General features: G+C 34.3%; 2 protein-coding genes across 7 annotated transcripts in view; one reads left to right on the forward strand and one right to left on the reverse strand.

Moving 5' to 3' along the window:
* Positions 1-4,312: 4,312 nt before the first annotated feature.
* On the reverse strand, positions 4,313-10,172 carry LOC116003618 (phytochromobilin:ferredoxin oxidoreductase, chloroplastic-like). 6 transcript variants are annotated; one of them, XM_031243519.1, is made up of 10 exons: positions 10,059-10,172; positions 9,802-9,845; positions 8,907-9,395; positions 8,228-8,347; positions 7,143-7,237; positions 6,204-6,297; positions 5,967-6,098; positions 5,610-5,714; positions 4,805-4,855; positions 4,313-4,711 (listed from the first exon to the last, which is right to left on the reverse strand). In XM_031243519.1, exons 3-10 carry the CDS (start codon positions 9,147-9,149, stop codon positions 4,493-4,495), a joined length of 1,059 nt encoding a protein of 352 aa, XP_031099379.1. In that variant the 5' UTR covers positions 9,150-9,395; positions 9,802-9,845; positions 10,059-10,172; the 3' UTR covers positions 4,313-4,492. The 6 variants fall into 6 exon arrangements, with proteins under 6 accessions (XP_031099379.1, XP_031099378.1, XP_031099377.1 ...); XM_031243518.1 differs by having other exon boundaries at positions 8,907-9,401; XM_031243517.1 differs by having other exon boundaries at positions 8,907-9,480.
* An 8,667-nt stretch (positions 10,173-18,839) lies between these two features.
* Positions 18,840-23,491, forward strand: part of LOC116003869 (putative late blight resistance protein homolog R1B-16) — an 11,487-nt gene continuing 6,835 nt past the window's right edge. Inside the window, exon 1 of the mRNA XM_031243810.1 lies at positions 18,840-19,316. Within this exon, the coding sequence (XP_031099670.1) occupies positions 18,840-19,316 (477 nt within the window). The remainder of the gene's footprint in view (positions 19,317-23,491) is intronic.

The following is a 23,491-nucleotide window of genomic DNA, read 5'->3' on the forward strand; positions in this document are numbered from 1 at the left end:
ATATTTCTCCCCCCTCCCCCCCCCCCAAGAATTAATAATCAATATTCTCTCTATCTCATTTTTATCTATTATGTTAAATCAACCTTTTCTTTTTCGCTTATTTTCGTTAATGATTTTTTTTAAAATTTAATTTTGTGTGTTTAATATTACTTTACTGTAGTTTATACATTATAAAATTTATATACTAATACTAATCTAAATATTTCAAAAAATTAAATTGTAAATAACTTGAATCAAGCATTGTTAATTAGATCAGACAAATAAATTATGACAGAGAGGGTAATAGTTTATAAATAAAAATCTTTAAATTATTGGTATAATATATTGGATTTTGGTTTAATTTATTTTGTACTTATCATTTTGTTTTATTTACGAATTATGAAGTTAGAATATGAATAAAAGGAAAGGTGTGATTGATAATATGGTGGGGCAGATAATGGCAATGGGGATTGGAGAATGAGCTGTTTGGGTTGGGTGACAGGTAAGAATTAGTATATAACTACTTTAGTAGACCACAATTAATCAAATATATATATATATTTAAGAATTTTGTTTGATGGAAAGACAAGTCAAAAGTGTGATGTACATTAGTATATGATTGTGATGATTGTGCCTTGTTTTTTAATTCCTTTTCTTTGCTGGAATTTTTGGAAAACAGTAAAAACTGTAATCATATCTTTTTTTTGCATTTAATTTAAATAACATGTGGCAATTAAACAAATAACTTTGACAAATTTATTTCATTTTTTCCTTCCATTATAATAATATTTTTATTTTTAATTTTTAACTTTGAAAAATATGCTATTTTTATTTGTGTTTTTCTCCCTCAAAATGCAATCTACATCCTCCAACGGACTGATCAGTACTAGAAGGAGCCCAAGAAATTGTTTGACCACCTTGTCTATTTTNTGTGGCAATTAAACAAATAACTTTGACAAATTTATTTCATTTTTTCCTTCCATTATAATAATATTTTTATTTTTAATTTTTAACTTTGAAAAATATGCTATTTTTATTTGTGTTTTTCTCCCTCAAAATGCAATCTACATCCTCCAACGGACTGATCAGTACTAGAAGGAGCCCAAGAAATTGTTTGACCACCTTGTCTATTTTAATTCATTGTGCTTATGTTTCTCACAGTCGTTATACCGTGGACCATGCACCATGGTCCATAGTATAATTTGCGTGTCTCTCACATCATAGNCTAGAAGGAGCCCAAGAAATTGTTTGACCACCTTGTCTATTTTAATTCATTGTGCTTATGTTTCTCACAGTCGTTATACCGTGGACCATGCACCATGGCTGATACTGCAGTTGTGTTGAACTAATACTGCAATTGTGTTGAAAGGAAACTGTAGTTTTGCAGAACAGAGGCCGTTTCATCCATCTAGAACTGCAGTTGTGTTGAATTGATACTGCAGTTGTGTTGAACGGATGAAACGACCTCTGTTCCGCGCAACTGTAGTCCCCTTTCAACACAATTGCAGTATCAATTCAACACAACTGCAGTATCAGCCATGACCATGGTCCATAGTATAATTTGCGTGTCTCTCACATCATAGNCACAATTAATCAAATATATATATATATTTAAGAATTTTGTTTGATGGAAAGACAAGTCAAAAGTGTGATGTACATTAGTATATGATTGTGATGATTGTGCCTTGTTTTTTAATTCCTTTTCTTTGCTGGAATTTTTGGAAAACAGTAAAAACTGTAATCATATCTTTTTTTTGCATTTAATTTAAATAACATGTGGCAATTAAACAAATAACTTTGACAAATTTATTTCATTTTTTCCTTCCATTATAATAATATTTTTATTTTTAATTTTTAACTTTGAAAAATATGCTATTTTTATTTGTGTTTTTCTCCCTCAAAATGCAATCTACATCCTCCAACGGACTGATCAGTACTAGAAGGAGCCCAAGAAATTGTTTGACCACCTTGTCTATTTTAATTCATTGTGCTTATGTTTCTCACAGTCGTTATACCGTGGACCATGCACCATGGCTGATACTGCAGTTGTGTTGAACTAATACTGCAATTGTGTTGAAAGGAAACTGTAGTTTTGCAGAACAGAGGCCGTTTCATCCATCTAGAACTGCAGTTGTGTTGAATTGATACTGCAGTTGTGTTGAACGGATGAAACGACCTCTGTTCCGCGCAACTGTAGTCCCCTTTCAACACAATTGCAGTATCAATTCAACACAACTGCAGTATCAGCCATGACCATGGTCCATAGTATAATTTGCGTGTCTCTCACATCATAGGAATTGGGAGTCCTAGGAGACTAGCAATGCGATTATAAGACAACCTTATTTGGCGAATAACTCAAATACCGTACGATTAAGTTGTGATTTTTTCTAGTAATGTCTGATCTAAAAATTAATTAAGTCGTCGTCGGATAATTCAACTGTGTCACTACTTCACCATCCATCACATTAGTAACATATACACATGTTGTGACTGACTTAAGTACCCAATTAAGAGAAGCCACATAAGCTTCATTAACGATTTGTCATCAGCAGTCACTTAGTATAAATAATGCATTCCTCTTAGTGTAACATGTTTAAGCTCTCACAACTTATATTCATATTGACCAGAGCTCTCGATCACCATTGTACTTTATACATTCTCTCATTTTATAACTTATATTTAGTTTATTACTGTACCAATTATTAAAAAAAAAAAAACTAGCTAAAAATGACATTTAAAGTGACCATTTTTAAGGTATAATTTTGAGTGAGGTCCACTTTCGATTTGAGTCGAGTCAAAGTGGATTCGAATTCTCCTAAGTCAAATGTTTAATTTGATATGTTAACGACAGAATGAATAATGAATAGATGATAATTTAATTTTTAAAATGCAACTATTTGAGTTTGGAAGAATGGAATTAGAATTAAGTTTAAAGTGCTTCACTATATATTTCTTAAAAGGGCATGTGGTGGTATATTGCAAAATGTCATATGGTACTTAATAGGGTTTTACTATATTTCTTAATTTGTTCCACAAAACCCTTTTTTTTAGTATTAGTAAAATTACATTTATAGATTTATCTATATTATAAATACGCTTTTATATAATACTAATTAATTTTCCACTTAATTAGTTATTCATTTTATTAATTACTTATTTAGTTCTGTATCTATTTATATATTTATGTAGTGCAGTGTGTTTAATCATTGTATTTGTCTTTTTAAAGTTAATTTATAAATATATAAATTATTTTCAAATTATAATAATTTGATTGATTTTTTTTAATTAAAAAAAAAAAGAAAGAAAGAAAGAGAGAGAGATTTTGAGAAGAACAATTTGAGTAAGTCAATATTATTCATTATTTGAAAAGACTTAAATTTAATAAAATTTTAAATATACATTTATCATTAATATATTTAATTTCTGATTTTATTATAATTAATTTCAAATATTCATAAATAGTTATTATATTTTATATTAAAACTTCTCCGTCAACTGGAGATTGCGACCAAACTGGTCGCAATCTCCGGCAGAGCGTGACCAGCGGCGACCGTAAGTCCGTAAGGTTACAGGTGGCTGATTTTGACTTAACCTGCCTAAGGTTCACCGGAGTTTGCCTGGAGGTTCGCCGTAGGGTTGTCGAAAACCTAATTGACCTGCAATTACAAGTCACCAACAGGTCAGTGGGTTTAATTGTTCCAAAATAAAATGTTTGTGTATTTAATTGCAACTTTTAAAAGTTCAAGGGCCTAATTGATTTCTTAGCAAATGTTTGAGGGTGTATTTGACCCTTTTCCCTAAAATTAAATATTTGCCATACTTTTGCTTAATTTTTCAAATTCGAGAGTTTTAACATATTTTGATTTTTGAAATTTATTTATTATCGTCCATGGCAGCCACGGCCACGGGCCGCATTGAAAAGTTTTTTTTAATTAGTTTTTTAAGAAATAGTGTTCAATTTTTTATTTTTATTTTTTAATTTTTGAATAGAACTCCACATAAGATGTCATGTAAGCAAAGTAAATAGGTTAATTGTACAAATTTAACAAATTTAAGAGTTTAATTGGATGTTTTTTTTAATTTAAGGGTCTAATTGAATATAATTAAAGGATCTATTTGACAAGGGAAATAACTTATCCCATAAAATGCCAAACCAAACATTCAATCTTTCATTCTACTCTGAAAATGCTATTCCATTTTTCATTCATTCATTCATGTTTTTTTACTGCCTGGATTAGCAAATGTTACATTTTCTTTTAGTTCTCGTCTCCCTCTCCAAGTTCTTCCTTCCCCTTTGTAGCATCAAAGAATTTCAACATCTTTCCTACCATGATTTAGTAAATATTTCAACCTCTTTCTGACCAAACACCAGAAAAGAAGCAAGTGATTTCATGAGAAAGTGTGATATTTTCCATAAACAACCTGTTCTGATGTAGTGGCATACTCAGTATTAATAAATGTATGTGCCTATATTACAACAATGTAGAAAACAAAACCTGAAAACATCACATTCTTAATGATCTAAATTTGTAAGTGATGAATTGTGTTGAGGTGTTGTATCGCCGATGAAATTTCCTTCCGCATCCCATGGCCGATTTTCAAAAGACTTTCCAACCATACTTCGCTTCTCGTTTATGCTTCCATCTTCGCGTTTGTACTCTGGAAAGTAATCCAGAAAACTTTTGCTCCCCAGTTCACCAGTGCCATTGAAGAGGAAGTTCATAGTCAGCTCCTATAGTGAAACAACAAACAACTGAGATGCCATGGCATTATGGCAACAACGTAAGAAAGCTTAGCCTTCGCGCAACAATGAATTGAATGATACCTTGGCAAGAGTCTCTCCTATCAGACGTTTCAGAAGCCCGTGTCCAGGATCCTAATTGCACAAGTTGACAAATATTAAGGATGTAATAAAAGCTATAAAAAGCAGTTTAGAAATGTTATTGTATAATCTAAGATTGAGCCCAAGGTCACTCAATTGGGCTATAATGCACATGGGTCAAACCACACTAAAAGATTAACTAGTCTACCTTATAAACCCATATGTTTTCTCTTATATTTTCAATATAGGACTCTTAACACTCCCCCTCAGGTGGACAACCGGGCCATTTTGAAATCAAAAGTTTTAAGTTCTATAGATCCTATACAGGAGAAGAAAATATCACATTTGCTATTTTTTACATTAGTTTTATACGAAACTGATTAGGCTTTAACGGTGCCCTCAAGTCAAACCAATATACTCTCTCCATCCTATTTTGTAAGGATAAACTGAGAAAAAGAAAAGTAGAAATTATTTTGAGATGGACTAAAAAGGAAAGTGGAATGGAGGAAGTATTACTCAATGATTGGATATGGGAGAATGAATAAAGACAAGTAATCTTTGTCTAAAAGTGTATAAAAGTTGAGAGTGAAAATAGCATTATTCTTGGAGATATTATCACATCGATCAACCAGGAGCAAATATAAGATTGCTCTACCAAAGAAAATGAGAAAAATAGATAAGCAAAGATGTCCTCCCAACTGCTCAAGGAAAACCAGGAAAGGAATAGAAGCTAGCAACAAATTTCTATTCAGGGCTCTCTAGGAACTATATGAGCAGTACAAGATAGAAAAGGGAAAGCAATACCTACCTTTTCTGCCCTCCATGTTAGGTACCTGTGCTGTGCTTCACGATTGCAAATGATTTGAGAAGCGTCAGTGTCCTCCACTGCTCTGTCAATCAGATTTAGCCATGCCTGTAATATAACAGAATAAAAATACAGACAGTTACAAAATCTAAATTTCAGATCTATAAACATCTGATTGAAAAGATAATGAGGTCAAAACGGACATGAAGTTAGCAAATGCTCATCTTCACTGAGATTGGAGAATACAACAAGTTGGGCACATGAGTGAGCGTGTAATTACAAAGAGAAGAACAGAATGAATGGGTGGATCCAATGGGATGGACCCAACTATAAAATAAAACCAAATTTGCGAATATTTACCTTATAGTAATCCTTGAATGCAGAATACAAAATGCTATGGTTGTGAGGACCAGAGGAAAATTTTGTCCATAAAACTATGGGAGAGAAAAATCTTAATGACTCACTGGTAAGTTTTCCTCCCCAGGGTAAAAGCTGCACAAAATCCCCACAAAATCATCAGGGAATGATTTGAAATGGGGTCTAGGAAATGAGAACTCTGTACAGAAATTGAGATGAAGGAGTGATAGTCTTTGTCACCTGAGAATACTTAAGGCCAAGAGGAATAAGGTGCTTGTAATACTTCTCCTTGTAATCTATTTGATTGATGACATCATGCAAAGGGTTAAGATCACTGCATATGGTTGAAGAAGGTTTAAGTGTACATTTTTGTGAATCAATAGCACTATTGACACAAAAGACTAACAGGTAACAGCAATAGCTGATGTACAGTGATATGCCAATTGATTTCAATATTTTCAGATTTTTTAATTTTTAACAATTACAATTTTAAATTTTATATTAAAATACATGTGACTTAATTTATTCAAATAAAATAAATTAACATTTGCAATACATAAATAAAATTTTATTAATGTTAAAATTTTTTTTAATAAACTAATAAGTAATATGCATTTTAATACAAAATATAAAAATGTCAATTTTTAAAATATTATAGAGCAGAATAAATTAAAATATTAAAAATTTACTCATTATTATTAATTTTTGATATTAATATAAATTAAAAAAATTTTACATATCAATTTATTCTAAAATTTATGAAACTAATAGAAATAAAGTGTTTTACAAGTTCCATTTTATAATGGTATTTAATCATACTTTGCAGTAAAATGACATGATGAATATGGAATTATTTATTTTGGACAATGTAATATATTGGTGGTAAAAATATTTAATTTTAAATATTTATAAATTAATATATGAGTTGGCATGTAAATATTATGATGTGGCAGAGATGATGTCAGCGCCATGTAAACTAAGTTAACAATCATATTAACACTGTCAACTATTGTCCTTAATTGTACCACTTTTTAAAATACATGGATTAAATTGAACAAAATTAAGGTACAAGGACTAAATTGAACAAACACTATAGTAAAGGAACCTCATAGGTGTTTTGACCGCCACCAGATAGTAAATACAAAGCAACTTTGTAATGATAGAAGGATATAAACTTACAGTACGATTATGTTCATTTTGGCAGTTGTAAAAAAGTTCGCACAAAAGATAGGCAGATCATATTCGATTCTGGGGAAAACAGCAAAATCCAAGACCTGCAATGGTAATGCTCCTGAATCTTAACTTTGTGAGTAAAAAAGAATGCTCTATTGTCATTTAAATATCAGAAGAAAGACACAAGCATGAATGGGTAGGAATCACTCATTAAAGTTTAACACATTAATTATATTGATATTGCACCTCAAAAACAAAAGGAAAATAAATTAGACTGATTGAACTTTGTTGTCTTAGCAGGATTAATAAAATGTACTTATCCTCAACAACTTTTGGAGATTAAGTAACTCATGGTTAGATTTCTAAAGAGTAGGTAAGGTTCATATAAAAGGAATATCTTTTGCAATGTATTACAAGCACATGTTTGACATGCATTACATATAAGAAGCAAATGTTCAGATTATGCAGCACAAACATATTAGCCTAGTCATTGGCTATGAAGTTCAATAATTCTATCATTTTCTTCTTATTCAGAATTTTCCCAGGAATCAGCTTATCCTATTATGTTTCCAGTCACATTACCAGCACCTCAGACTAGTCTAGATGAGGACATTTGCAGTCATAAATCAGGAATCAGCCAATCACATGAAACCTAATATGTGAAAACTCCAGTACTAGCAACTGAGGCATCGAGAATTAAGGAAGTGCCATGGTATTCCAGAAACTCCTATATATCTCCACAAATTCTTCTGCAAGTCATGACTTTCTGTCTTTTAGCATTTCATCAAAGTGGCAGTGGTGTCATAGTTATCATCAATTATATAATTGAATGTCAATGAAATTTTGATATTTGTAGGTTCAATCAATTTCACAAGCCTTAGTAGAAGTTAAATTGGTTGACAAACAAACTATTACTGAGCCTTTTTCCTTTCAACATGCATATAGCCATCAATATGGACTTGAATTTCAGAAGCTTATAAAAAGTAATATCTATTGTTATATCAAGCTTGCTGTATGTTAAAACATGTAGACTGCATAAGTGTGCGCATACACAGAATCAACATGTATAAACAAAAATTATAACACTCAACCTGCATTTCGTCACTCCCTTCAATATAGAGACTGCGGAGGAGCCGAATCTTTGGGGCTTCAAAAGAAAGCATTTCAAAGTTTGCTTTTTCACCCATATCCATGTCTGAACTGAATTTCTCCTGTTTGGAGAGTAAAGGTCCTTGGTTAATCACCCAAGATAATACAAAGTGGAAAACCAATTGTATACCAACATCCATACCAAATCGGATGAAATAAGATCCAAGAAAAACTGGATTGACAGAATGAATAAAATCCCAAAGAAATCATGACATTCGTTTTTACAATAAATGATTAGCGAGGTAACCAAGAAACTTGTCCAGCAACCACAGCATGTGCAGATCAATATCACTTTAGAAACTGCATGCAAAGTGGTTCATTCACATTCCAGCATACATATTGCCAAATTTGAACCAACAGTAATGGAATCAAATTAGATGATCCAAAAAATTTCTTTTTCTTTTTTTTTTTTTGTTAAAAAAAATTGGTATATGCTTTTTTAACAAATTTATAAAATAATCCACAAATCATCACATAAATGAAAAAGCACAGTATGAATTCAATAACCAGGCAACAAGCAATCAAATACTCATTAGAATAATTACACTACCCAACCAAATAACAGCACATTTAAGGCATAAACAAAGAAATACAATTTGGGTCTGGATTAGGAATCAATACCTGCAATGGAGAAGGGGACAAATGGGTATGGAGTTTGGTTTCTTCCAAAGCATAATGAACAAAGTTTCTGTATGTAAAAGCTGAGGCTGAGGCTTTGTGACCTATACTCCTAATATTACAAGGTTTGAATCTTCTTTTTCTATGCAAATTGGCAATAAATTTGGCACTCCCTCCACCTCTTGATAATGGTAGATTCAGGGGCGGAATCAAGGTTGCTGACCATGAAAAAAAACAAGATTCCATTGAAGAAGAAGAAGAAGAAGAAGAATCCAAGAACGGTATCGTGGAGTAGAAAGAGGTGATTCAGAGCTCCATTTGAATAGTGCTTTGTGCTCCGCCCAATGGGGAAGGCATAGTCAGAAGAATCTATTCTCCAAAGTATCTCCACTCCACAATTTCCTTTGTTTACTGCTGTCCTTGCAAACGGATTTTTTTGTTTTGCCCGCCAGGGTCACCACTTAATTACGCTTTCTAGTCTCTGGTTTCTACCTATTTCTAGCATCCAGAGAAAGAACCCTTTAGTCCTTAAACTTTTACTCTTGAACACATAGCCCTAAAGTTTATATTACGAGTACTGCACAGTAAAAAAGACATACAGAATCAGATTTCTTCTATGCTTTATATCACTACGGGATAACACAATCTTATACCATTTGCTAAGAAAAGAGCATCCACTTGATAAAAGTTAATCCGAAGAAGAGTGTAAGATTCTTTTAAAATATAGCCCAAAGAGAAATTGATTGTACTAGGATTCTGAAGCGTGAGCAAGAAAAACAGGTCCATTCTGCTTCTCTACCTTTAAACCAAACCTGTACTCACTTGCTAACAGTTTTTGCATTACTTTGCAACTGATTCCCTTTTAGGGAAGAATATATTATAAGTTTAAAAAGTATACCTTGGAGATGCTTCTGCCTCATGGATTTAAACATCCTAACAACCCTGTCATTATTTTTCAATAATAAGTTGCACCAAATAGGCACTTAATGGATAAATGCAAGAAATTTGTCATTTCTGGGAAATAAAAACACTGAAAAGATACTTACATTTTTCTTTCGGAAAACAAAAAAGAATGCTCCCTTCAATATTCACCAGAAAGAAGAGCATTACGCATATAGATATTGCATATAGAAAGAGAGGAGGGAGAAAGCGTACTATGGAGCTTCAATTTCAATGGTTGAGAGAGTGGGGGAAAAATGAGGCGCTTAAACCCTAAATTGTGCTTCAGGCATTCATTGAAAAGAAGTTGTGGCAAGGGAGACATAATCTTGATGGAATTCAGAGCCATATGAGGACAATGATGTTACCAAAAGGATAGCAGCAACTTAGAAGTTAATACGAGTAAAATGGGTGGAGCTGCCAAAGGCCTTGTGATCCAGCGGCATTTGGTGTCCCAGTTAACACTCTCACTTGAATGATGGGAGTGGGTTCAAGGCTCAGTGAAGGCAACTGTTGACTCTTTTAAGTGTATTTGTTAAACAGATCTTATAAGATAAAATACACATTTTGGTCCCACAATTATTCTTTTAGTATCAATTTTTATCCACGACTTTTGTTTTAGTCTCAAAATTCATCGCGCCGGTCACCCATCCGTTTAAAAAGTACAAAAATCTAAAATTGTTAACGATGTTTTCGTCATTTTCAACTTAATATCGCAATTTGAGCATGAATAAATGGATTTAAGTCATAAGATTGATCAAAATTCGCAGTTTTCCTCCTCAATTTACCTTAATTTGAAAAGGAGAACTATGAATTGTGATCGATCTTAAGGCTTAAATCTCTTTATTCATGTTCAAATTGGGATATTGAGTTGAAAATGATGAAAATACCTTTAAAAATTTTAGATTTCAACACATCTTAAACGGATGGGTGACCGGTGCAATTAATTTTGACCCTAAAACAATAGTCGTGGGACCAAAATTGGTATTTGCTTGATCTTATAACATTGTTGTTACTTTTCATAAGAAAAGTCGTAAATAGGTTAGAGTGTGTTCAACAATAAAAGTATACTTGCTCTTTCAATAAATTATTTTTATTATTTCCAAACTTATAACAACATTAGTAATGACAAAAATCAAATTTATATTATTATTATTTTTTTTGAAAGCCAACAAAATCGGTATATTAAATTAAATCAAGAAGAAAAGGAGGAGGAGCACCCTCCCAACACATACGACTAACTTGAGAATCAACCGCTTTAGCCAGAGCATGAGCGGCCCGATTCGCTGATCTAGGAATGTACTGAAATACACAAGCTGAAAACATACTGCAAATAGCTTTACAATCGTAAATAATTGAACCAAAATAAGATTTAACCACCATATCCCCTTCCAACACTTAGATCAAATTAAGACAATCGGATTGGACATAGACCTCCACCACGCCCCGCGATTTAATCCACTTCAAAGCTTCCTTACATGCTATAGCTTCTGCCATTAGGGGATCAAGAATACATTCCAGTGAACCATTAATAGCTGCCATAAACCCCCACTCACTGCTGCCCAAATATGCCCCAAAGGAGACCTTACCAGTCACAAAATTAATGTCGGCATCGACACGGCATATAACATCACTGGCGCTGATACCAATTGAAATTGTATTGTGGATCTTGAATGTACAATAAACTTCTAAGAATTCTACTTTGTTTTAGCCGTATTATTTATCTGATTAAATTATGCAATTATAAACAGATAGATAAGCAACAAAAAACAATAAAGCAAAATAAAATAACCAGACACCGGGAATTGTTTACGTAGTTCGGAGCTACAGTCCTACGTCTGCGGGGCACTTCACGTCAGCCCAATCCACTAGATGATCACAAGGGTTACAAGGAGTCACGAAACAACCATACTACAACAATGGTTACAAAAAGTACCCCTAGCTAAGCCTTCATCATCTTCAAGCTGACTCTGTGCGTTGCATAATTGATCACCAACAAAGCTGAAACACCAAGCAAACTTCCACGCTGATAATACCACAAGAATAATAGTTATAATTCTGAATATATAGCTCACGTAAATCTGGAATATCTATTTGTATTAAAGTGTGTAAAGAATCCCATGATTTTGAGCTCTTTATATAGCAAAAGGTCCGACCTCTTAAACCTGAAATAATGCAGTTGTTATTCCCTCAAATGAAGCTCTAACCAGTAGTGTAGATCAATCCCACAAATCGTGGATAAAGATGACTTTGTCTGATTTGAATTAAACTGTCACTGGCGCTGATCCGGATTGTGCTGTAGGAAGATCCAGAACTGATACAGTTGACTAAAAAAACAACCTATAAAACTAAATTAAGGTTTTTGACACTAATTAAGCCAATAAATAGGAGGTCTAAAAATGTGTACTAATTTTACACTTACAATCTCCCCCTTTGGCAATTATTTGTCAAAAACATACAACAAATATAGTATTGGGGCATAAAAAGGGAATTAAACTTTATTAAAATGCCACCAAGTATATTTGTTCACAATAAACCCACTTTGACACTATATAGAACTGTATCAGCAAAACAACACCACTGCAGAAGCTGTTTCTCAGAATCACACCCCATAATCCTAACTCATCATGAACTGATTGACAACACATATAGACCCTGTTTGGTAAATGGATGTTGGCTGTTTGGGTTAGAAAGTATGATTTGTTGATAATATTAGCTGATTATAGAAAGTTGTTTGATAAATTGGCTGTTAGCTGATAGCTATTTAGTATAATTTCTTTTCTCAAAAAGCTAATTGAAAAGGCTGCTTTGAGTAGCCTTTTGAATTTTAGCATTTTGGAGTTACAAAAAGCTTATTAACCAAACAACTAATAGTGGTCAAATAAGTCAAAATTGGCTGATAGGCTAATTATTTACCAAACAGGGCCATAATATACCATCACAAAGCACATAACATATTTGTATACAAGTATAATCATATAAACACATATATTAAAGCACACAAGTCATTTAGACACATAAAGCAACCAATCATTTATAAACACCATAAAGCATAAAAAAAAAAACTAGCATAAACAGTTATTGCTAACAAAAAACAAATTAATGTCAACCAGAACATACATGAGCTAATCATCAGTCATACCATCAAAAAGAGCTGCTCCCCCTAAATTTATTCTCCCCCTTTTTAACAAAAAAAAATTGCCAAAGTGATCATTAACCTAGTGGACTGGAGAGTTTGACGGAGTGCCCTGGTCACCCTGTGTAGGGTCTTCATGTCTTGCATCCTGAGAAGAAATGTGTTCTTCCAAATTGTTGATTTGACGAAGTGTCGCCATCAGCTTCGGTTCTGTATTGGAGATTACATCCTAGAGCGTAGAAACAGCAGCTTTAAGACTGTCAAGACTAGACTGATAAAATGATGCCTGGTGCTTCAACTGGAGCAGTGCTGGAGTACTCGCTGGATAAGTGGCAGTAAGAGCTATTAATGAACCAGAGGCTGCTTCTGGAGGAGGGACTGGATCTTGGACAGAAGCCTTAAGCAAGGATGTGCGATCATCATAATGAATGCCAAAATAGAGCCTTGAATCAGTAGAGAACTTCGTAGTAGCAGTCTTGATCGGCTCATTAGGATAAGGCTTGAAGCCTTGAGATTTGAGAATACCCAGCAGTAAACAAGGGTAAGGCAGATGAACGTTGGACTCCTTAGGCGAAGTAAATGACATAACATGCTCAAAGATAATAGCACCCAGTTCAACACACATTCTGTTGCGAATTTTATAGAGAAGAGCGGCCATTTTAGGAGTAAACACATGACGAGAGGCGTTGGGCAACCAATTGTGAGATGCGAACCGAAAGAGGACCGAGTAAACTGTGGTTAATAGATTGGATTGAATATCATCATGTGGCTAGATAGTGAGTTGGGCATGAGTCAGAGAAGAGGCCAAGAAATCCATGGCAGGCTCGAATGACTCCTCAAGAGCAGACCTGTTGATATAAGAATTGATAATGGAGGGGCTGAAATCATACCATGTGTTGCGCACAAAAATCTAATGATAGTGAGGAGAGAACTCTGTAGCAGTGTCAGGAGTGAAATTCGTGTAGATCTCTAGAATAAGCCACTCTGAATAGGGTCCAACATGTTGAAGGGTATGGAGCAGATTCTGAATATATAGCTCACGTAAATCTGAAATATCTATTTGTAGTAAAGTGTGTAAAGAATCCCATGATTTTGAGCTCTTTATATAGCAAAAGGTCCAACCTCTTAAACCTAAAATAATGCAGCTGTTATTCCCTCAAATGAAGCTCTAACCAGTAGTGTAGATCAATCCCACAAATCGTGGATCAAGAAGACTTTGTTTGATTTGAATTAAACTGTCACTAGCGCTGATCCGGATTGTGCGGTAGGAAGATCCAGAGCTGATACAGTTGACTAAAAAAACAACCTATGAAACTAAACTAAGGTTTTTGACACTAATTAAGCCAATAAATAGGAGGTCCAAAAATGTGTACTAATGTTACACTTACAGCATGCTGCACACCACCTGCATGGGATACGTTACTGGACACCAAAGGAACACAAGAATTAACCCACTGCTACAATGCTGCCACAGCCGACCTCTAGACGCCATCTCTCCCAGGCCCGTCCCTGGGCAAGGGCAGGCTGGGCCCTTGCCCAGGACCCATACGTGGAGGGGGCCCATCCTACTCCCAATATATATATACATAGTATGTATATAACTATAAGTAAATAACATGTGTATAATTTAACAATTGTCTAAATAGCTTGGTTGGTAATAATATACTAAAATTTCAGCTACTATAATGCAAGGGCATGGGATCGGACCCTTTCATTCCCATTAAAAAAAAAAATTATGGAATACCTATGGGATCGGACCCTTTCATTCCCATTAAAAAAAAATAAATTATGTTATACCTCTACTCTTACGGTTTGCTTATTTTCTAAAAATATTACTGAAATTACTCACCTTTTACTTTTTTTTTTCTTATTTTCTAATGTATTTTTATAAAAATTATTTTTAATTTATATTTTTTGTGTTTAATAGTATTTTTAATATAGTTTCTAAATATATAAATTTTTATATACTAATACTAAACATATTATGAAAAATTGAATTAAACATAACTTTAATCAAGTCATGTTAATCAAAACAAGACATATAAAATACGACGGAGGGATTATATGATATATTTTGAGATTCAATTATGAAGAAAAAAAAAAGATAATTTACTCCGTAATTTTTTTAATGTATATCTAATCAATGTAATCTAGAAGCTTCTATCATAATAAAATTAATCTAAAAAAGTTTTAAATTTATCTAGCTAAAAGAAAAGATTATTATAATATCGTGTAAATAAAATGAATAAAATACTTGTTAATCTTTCTACATGCGCCTACAGTGAGGCTCGATCCCACCCTTTCTACATGGGGGTGTAACCGGGTTTCACTAGATCACAAGGTCATTGCCAAAATACTTGTTAATCTTATTTAAAGTTATTGATTGATATATATTAGTATATTTTTTCTTATTTAGGGTGTGTTTAGTTCATGGGTTTAATTAGACACTAGGAATGAGAATCAAAATCATAGTTACTGATTGATTGACAACTTTTTAAAAACACAACTGAGCATTGATTACTCCTTCAATTAAAAATTAAATTTTCTAATTAAAAAGAGGTATCATTCCATCTGATTGGTACTCTAATTTTTAAATTTGGATTAGTATTTTAGATTTTTGTTTTGATTTTTCTTTTTGCATATTGATGCTTTGAATGTCATCATATTCGGATTAATGGCCTTGATTTTTTTGTTTTCATATTTTTGAATATTTATTCCCATTATAGGGTCATACATATCCAAACATCAATATTAGTAATCATTCGAATTTATTTATAAAAAAAAAAAATCATTCGAATTTCATCCTACTACTAAACATGCAAAATATACTTTCACCAAAACTTATTACCATTACAAAGTATTTGATTTCCATTCCGATTTCAATTCTCATGTGCGAACCAAACACAACTTTAATAAAAATTTTAGGTATGAAATATATATTAACCAGAGGCCTATTTCTTTGTCGTGCCCCCGGCCTATAAAATGATAGGACCGGGCCTTTCTGGCCTTGCTACAACACCATCCCAAAGGGCCACGTTGCGTGCCTGCCGCCATAACTGCATCAAAACGGCTGCAAACACATGAAGTTGTTCAGATTCATATTGCATGAAAACCTCATCTAGCCAAGCCGCAAAGGACACATATGTTGTGGCAGCGACATTCAAATTAGATCGCCTCCATACCTCACTCGCCAAAAGGGCAGTAATAAAAAGCATGCATAACCGATTCCTCCCCTACCCCACAAATTAGATACTCCGGAGTTATCTCAACATGTCTATAAATCTAATTCAACTTGGTGGGTAGCACATCCCTCGCCCTTCTCCACAACAGATTACGCTTTCGGTGGGATTTTAAGACCCCATAGGGCATTCCATCGTGAAAATGGTGTTGAAGGGACTCCACCAACCCCGTAAATATTATTATGTTTTATTTTTATTTCCTTCTATTCCTTCTAAATAGCACGTATTGAGAGTATCTTTGTAAAGTGATATTTAGCACTTTTCAAAATGAATATACAAAACAAAATCAGTGGATTGATTAATGCTCCAGGCTATTACCGATCAAGATCAATTACTTCTTTTTTTTTCTTTTTTTTTTTGAAACAATCAATATCAATTACTAAATGGTGAATAAAATGTTTATTATTTATATCGAAAAATGTAATACGTTTGAGACAAAATATAATATTTTTACATTTAACTTTTACATTTTGATGTAAAGGTATTACATTTTTCATCAAAAGTATTACACTTTCATTTATAAGTGCAATATTACTTATAAGGGAACATATAATAATTTTGATGAAAAAGTAATATTTTTACATCAAAATATAAAAATATTGCATTTGTCCTCAAAAGTATTACATTTGTCCTCAAAAGTATTATGTTTTTCCTTATAAGTAACAAATATATTATTTCCGATTTAGTATTACATTTGATAATATAAACATTACATTTTCATATATATTGACATGACCTATCTCACAAATAAGAATAGAATATGGAAAACCAGACAAGTAAGATCCTTACTTAAAAGGTGCAGAGTATATTATTAACTTTTTGAAGAGTTGACTTAGATTGGGATTGGGGCTTCAATTCACATCAAGGCACATGAACAGTAGAGAAAAGTCTAACAATGAAGGGCTCCCAACAACCGTATTTTTGGCATCATTTGCTTGGATCCATTTTTATATCTCTGCCATTGTTTTGCTTGGAAATTACTCCTAAAATTTTTTGGACTACATCTCAATTGTTCACTTTAAAGGTAAATCGTATGTCTTTATTAATATAATTTAAAATGTATAAATATTTATTATTAAAATTAGTATTTATTTATACTATCATTTTAAAACTAAATATTTAGACTATCGTTTTTACAAAATTGTAAACATGTATTTAAGGACAATTATAATCAACCTCTCATATATTGTCTTGCATTTATATACTTTGAATTACTAATTTAAACAAACAAATTCAATATTCAATTACATATGCATGAACATCTCATATATAATCTTATACTTTGAGCTACTTATTTAAAAAAAAAAATTGGGCATTATCATATTCGCGCAATGTACGTGAAAAAACTAGTATATATAAATAATAGTGTCCAACCAATCAACCATCATCAAACTTCAATTCAGTCATTCTTAAATGAATGTACAAAACAAATTAAAGTCAGTGGATTCATTAACGCGCCACGGCCTATTAGCCTATTACCGATCAATTACTAAATTGGCATTGACTAATTAGCTTGTGATTGGGGATTCAATTCACATGAAGGCACATGAACTGCAGAGAAAAGTGTAACAATGAAGGGCTCCCAACAACCATATTTTTGGCATCATTTGCATGGATCCAGTTTTATATCTTTACCATTATTGCATGTTGTGCTCATTTCTTTATAGAGGGCCAATGCACTTGATATTTAAATAAGTCTAGCCAAAGAGCTAATCGTTATATCGTGCACCACGGTGCACATAGCAATGTGTACTCTGGTCCAAAACGACATCGTTTCGATATTAGTGGACACGGACGCGGACGACTTCAAGGAATTCATTATCTATACTACACATAATCATTATCTAGAATACACAGAACGTTTGCCTGGAATACACAGAATGTTTGCCCAGAATACACAGAATATTGACACAAAATACACAGAACTCATCCTCCTAACATTCGAATGCACAAACACATCACAACCTGTGTTAATAACATGAATACACAGAATATTGACACAAAATACACATAACTCATCCTCCTAAACATTCAATTCGAATGCACAAACACATCACAACATGTGTTACTAACATGAATACACAGAACGGTTGCCTAGAATACACAGAATGATTGCCTGGAATACACAGAACGATTACCTAGAATACACAGAATATTAACATAAATACACAGACCGGCCGAAACGGGAAACGTGATTTCCAAAAAAAAGGGACGCTTAATTTACAATGCTCAAAACGACGTCGTTTACGTACGTGGTGCACATTGCTGTGTGCACCGTGGTGCACGGTATAATTTGCCCCAACGAGCTTATGGTGAAAAGGCATAGTTGTGCTTCTCTGAAGTGAGAGGTCACAGGTTAGGTTCGATTTCCCGTGAGAGCGTTAACTCTTTGTGCTTTAGTAGAATGTATGTGTGAACAGATACTACGTTGTTACGGAGTATCAGATCAACAACATATACAGATGGACAAAAAATAAAAATATAATGTTTACACTTGACATTGGCACATTATATATATATAACTCTCTACATGCATCTTAAGGACTGGGTACCCCTCAAACAAATATCATTTCCATTTCCTATTTCTTCACAGTAGAGAGAGAGAGAGAGAGATATCGAGCAATGGCGATAGTGTTTGACAAAGTGGTTGAGGATTTGGCATCCAAGGTGGTAAACAAATTTGTCCAAACTGTAGCAGCCAATATGGAGCTGGTTAGTGGCATAGGTTCTGCAATTGCAGATCTAACCTCCGACATCGAAACGTTTAACGCCAGGCTGGTCGATGTATCCAAGAACCAAAATGCCAGCGGAGTCCAAGTTCTGAGAGTAGCGGTGAAAAACTTCCGAATTGTTGTGGATGAAGCCCAGGATGCGGTTGCCAAGTACATTGCTCTCAACAAGAAGCATGAAGACAATGCCGCTGCAAAATGTTTCGATAAAATTCCATATCCAGTTTGGGGAAACATCAATGCCTGTGCAAAAGAGATTCAGTTCATCAGGGGAAAGATGAATAAGCTTCTCCAAACCCATGAAAAAGACCTTATATCCTACACGAACTACCAGAGCATGGGACAAGATAAAGATATGCAACCTCTCCAGGTACCACAAAACCTACATCAATTACACTACATTATATTGCATGCATATATATATGATCCTATTTCGTTACATCAATATTGGAATTGATGGGCCAGGTATGCTATTTACACATAATCTTATAATAAACTTTAATTATATTATTAAAAAAAATTAATCATGTCAAATTTGAATTTTCAAGAACAAATAGTTTGGACTTGCTGGGAGGGTAAAACTATTTTAAAGCTTTAAGAGCTAGATAGCACTTAGTTCAACTAACGTAACTCCTGAATGAGCTCCTATTTGTAGCTTATTGGATTGATTATTACTTCTTTGTTGAATTCAAATTCATTTGAAGTTTCCTATTATTGGTCCTACCTCTATGTTGGGACTTGGAATTTTAATTTTAAATATTTCTAAAAATCCAATTGATGGATTTAATTAATCTGGGTGGTCCAAATTATCAAATCCAATAATTAAAAATTATGGATAATATAGCAAATGACAAATGAACGAGATAAATATGTCCCGGGGTGATGTGGACAATATTTGTATTGATAGTAATGCTGTAGGATTATTACAAGGAATGTGCAATGCTATTAGAATAAGACTTGTGTTTAGACCATAGAGATGAAGATGTCTTCCATAGGACAATCACCCTAATATTTATATAAGAACTCTCTAACCTCCCTCTAAAAAGGAGGAAACAAAAGCAACTACCTGGGACCGCCCCATCCTTGTGGTCGGGCCCCTGCTTGGTGTTGTCGACCAAGGCCCAAGCCCTGGCCTTGACTCGGGGCCCAAGCGGATCCCCAGACCGAGGGTCAAACGTGGGGCTACCCCCGGGACCCAAGGTCCAAGCGAACCCATCTTGCTCCGCTAGCTCCACCAGGTCGGTTTGGTTCCGGCTCTATTTCCAATATATCCATCACCAATCATTGTTTTAACCACTGTTGCAAAAATCCCCGCCAAGGCTGATCCTAGACCGAGGCCTAGCGCCTAACTCGGCCAACTAGGCCGAATTTGGCCGAGTTAACTCCCCCAACTCGGCAGAGTTAGCCGAGTTAACTCGAGCGAGTCGGCCTTGTTAATTTTATTATTATATTTATATATATATAAATTTATTTATTTATATAAGTAAGAGAAGTAAGAGAGATATATATAATATATATAATATAATATATGACATACACCCACACACATAAATTAATTTTTTGTTTTTATAGGTCGCCGCCTAGAACCGCCTAGGCGCCTAGACCGCTTAGGCGCTAGGAGTTAGTCTACCGTCCGACTAGCGCCTAGCGCCTAGCGCCTACTGCAACCATGGTTTTAACATGAAAAAATCCAAGTTGTGTATAGTATTTCCAATTTGGATTACCAACCTATATGTTTGAGCACTCAAATATAAACGTTATTGTCAAACTTGAACAATGATGAACACTTTGAATTTTGTGAAAGCGTTGACGGATTTTTGGAGAGAGTAGAGAAATATGTAAGAAACAAAATTAGAATTTTTGGGGTGTCAAAAGTTGAAAATGTTTTGTCAAACACTAGCCTATCTAAAATTCACTGTTGCAAAAATCCCGCGCTTAGGCGCTAGGCGCCCATAGACCGAGACGAATTGCTCCCTAGGTGTCCGCCTAGACGCCTGCCTAACGCCTAACTTAGCCGATTGGGCCGAGTTGGCGGCCGCCTAGCGCCTAACTCGACCGATTGGGCCGAGTTAACTCGCCCAACTCGGCAGAGTTATTCAAGTTAACTCGGGCGATTCGACCTTGTTAATTTTTTTATTATATTTATATATAGTTAAATGTATTTATTTATATAAATAAGAAAAGTAAGATATATACATACATATATATATATATATATATATATATATATATATATATATATATATATATATGATATATGACATACACCCACACACATGCATTATTTTTTTGTTTTTATAGGCCGCCGCCTAAGTACCGCCTGACTAGCGCCTACTGCAACCATGCTAAAATTAAAATGATTTAAGAGGGGCCTAAAACACTTATGCAATTATCTTTACATCATCAAAATCTATTACAAATAATTCCCACGGGGAGTGGAAAACTCGAAAAGGATGAGAGTTTTCATCTTTGCCTTTTTCAAGTTCAGTTTAATGCATAAATTGAAAGACATGCATTAAATGATCTCCATACTTATTGCGGTACAAAGATTTCAAGCTCCCACTCAAAATAATATACGTGTCATTTCCCTATCCAATCTTGGCAAGAATATATGTCCTTAGGCCTTCCCCAATAGCAATTTTGGATGAGATTTTGCAGACCTAAAAATGTGTGATGGGTGTTTTAACTAATGTGAAGAGGTTGTTTTTGATTGTATTCTCCTCCTACAAAATTGAGTGTTTTTCAGAGATGGTGGGCCCCCTTGGTGAGAAGAGAACTGCGCCTCATAGTCCGTGAGGCGGTGAGTATATTAGCAAGTTCTTTGCTAGTACAAACATAATCCAGTTTGATATTTTTCTTCTCCACATGATCTCTATTGAATTATCTCAAATATCAATATGCTTGGTCATCGAGTAAATAACTAGATTCTTCGTGATTGCAATGGCACTTGTGTTACCACACAAAATACTAATTTCTTTTGCCTCTACTACATAGTCCATAAGTTGTTTCGTCCATAACACTTTTGCACACAATAGCTTCCAACAACAATGTACTTAACTTCTGTCGTTGAGGTTGCTATGAAATTCTGCTTCTCGCTAAACCATGACACCAATCTTCTCCCTAGAATTTGGCATGTTCCAAATGTACTCTTTCGATCTGCATCAGAATAACCAATTAGATCAAAACCTCTTTCCTTAGTGTTTCATAGCCCAAGGTTTTGAGTGTCTTTGAGGTATATTAAGATCTTCTTGGTTACCTGAAGATGGCTCTCTTTTGAATTAGCTTGGAATTTTGAACACAATCTTACTACAAAGGTGGTGTTTGGTCTGCTAGTCGTCAAATATAAGAGAGATCCTATAATTTCTTGATATATAGTCTGATCTAATCTTTTTCCATCTTGATCTAAATCCATGTTCATCGACGTATTCTAAGTTAATGAATATTCCTTCCTTCAATTGCTTGACTTCTAAATCAAGAAAAAATTTGAATTCATCCATCATGCTCATCTCAAATTTGCTTTACATGAGGGTTGAGAACCTTTCACATAGGACTGGATTATTAGATGATCCTAAAATAATATCGTTTATATAGATTTGAACTAATAAAACGTGACCTTCATTCATATTGTTCCTGAAAGCCCATTTAGTGCCTATGGCATTTTGATGCTTTGGCCTTGAAACCAACTCCCAAACTTTTTTTCTCTCAAATTGATTCAGCGCGCTCCTCTTGCAGGGCCTAAATCCAATCAACATCTACTAGAGCTTAGTTAATAGACTTATGCTCAATCTAGGAAATGAAGTATGAGAACATAGCTTTATTTCGTCTAGATATTCTTACAAATTCCTTCATGCACGTTACCGATCACTTGGTCAAGTGAATGATCTCTGAGCCATCTCATATCTAGTGCAATTTCTAGGGGAATACTCGAATGCCTAGAAATGTTCACCATTTGATTGACTTCTAGTGGTGATGCTTGCACTTATTCATATTGATCAATAATGATGGGTAGGAAAATTGGAATCTACTGTAATATTTTCCCTAATAATATATATATTATATATTATATATTAAAGCTTTAATTAAGTGGTGCAAGTTAACTAGGCTTATTAAATAGTTTGGTTGGTCCCAATAACTAGTAGTTTTTATCACGACCCATATCGAAAGTGAAACCTACTCAAGATTATACCTAAAAATAGCCGCTAATTTTTCCAACTTATAATATAATAGTTGTGTCCAAGAGTTATTTGTTGGTCCCGATGTTTTTGACATAGTGGCAAGTGTTTGAGCCTATCACCAAATAAGTTAGAGTATTACATTCACACTCTAACAAATATGTAAGAAATCTACACCAAATGGCTTTCCAATCATATCTCATTTATTGTTTAAGCTCAGGCTCTGGTTCATTTTAAGAACAACCCCCCCCCCCCCCCCCCCCCCCCCCCCCCCCCCCCCCCCCCCCCCCCCCCCCCCCCCCCCCCCCCCCCCCCCCCCCCCCCCCCCCCCCCCCCCCCCCCCCCCCCCCCCCCCCCCCCCCCCCCCCCCCCC

Source organism: Ipomoea triloba, chromosome 14 (assembly GCF_003576645.1).
Source record: "Ipomoea triloba cultivar NCNSP0323 chromosome 14, ASM357664v1".
Lineage (NCBI taxonomy): Eukaryota > Viridiplantae > Streptophyta > Magnoliopsida > Solanales > Convolvulaceae > Ipomoea > Ipomoea triloba.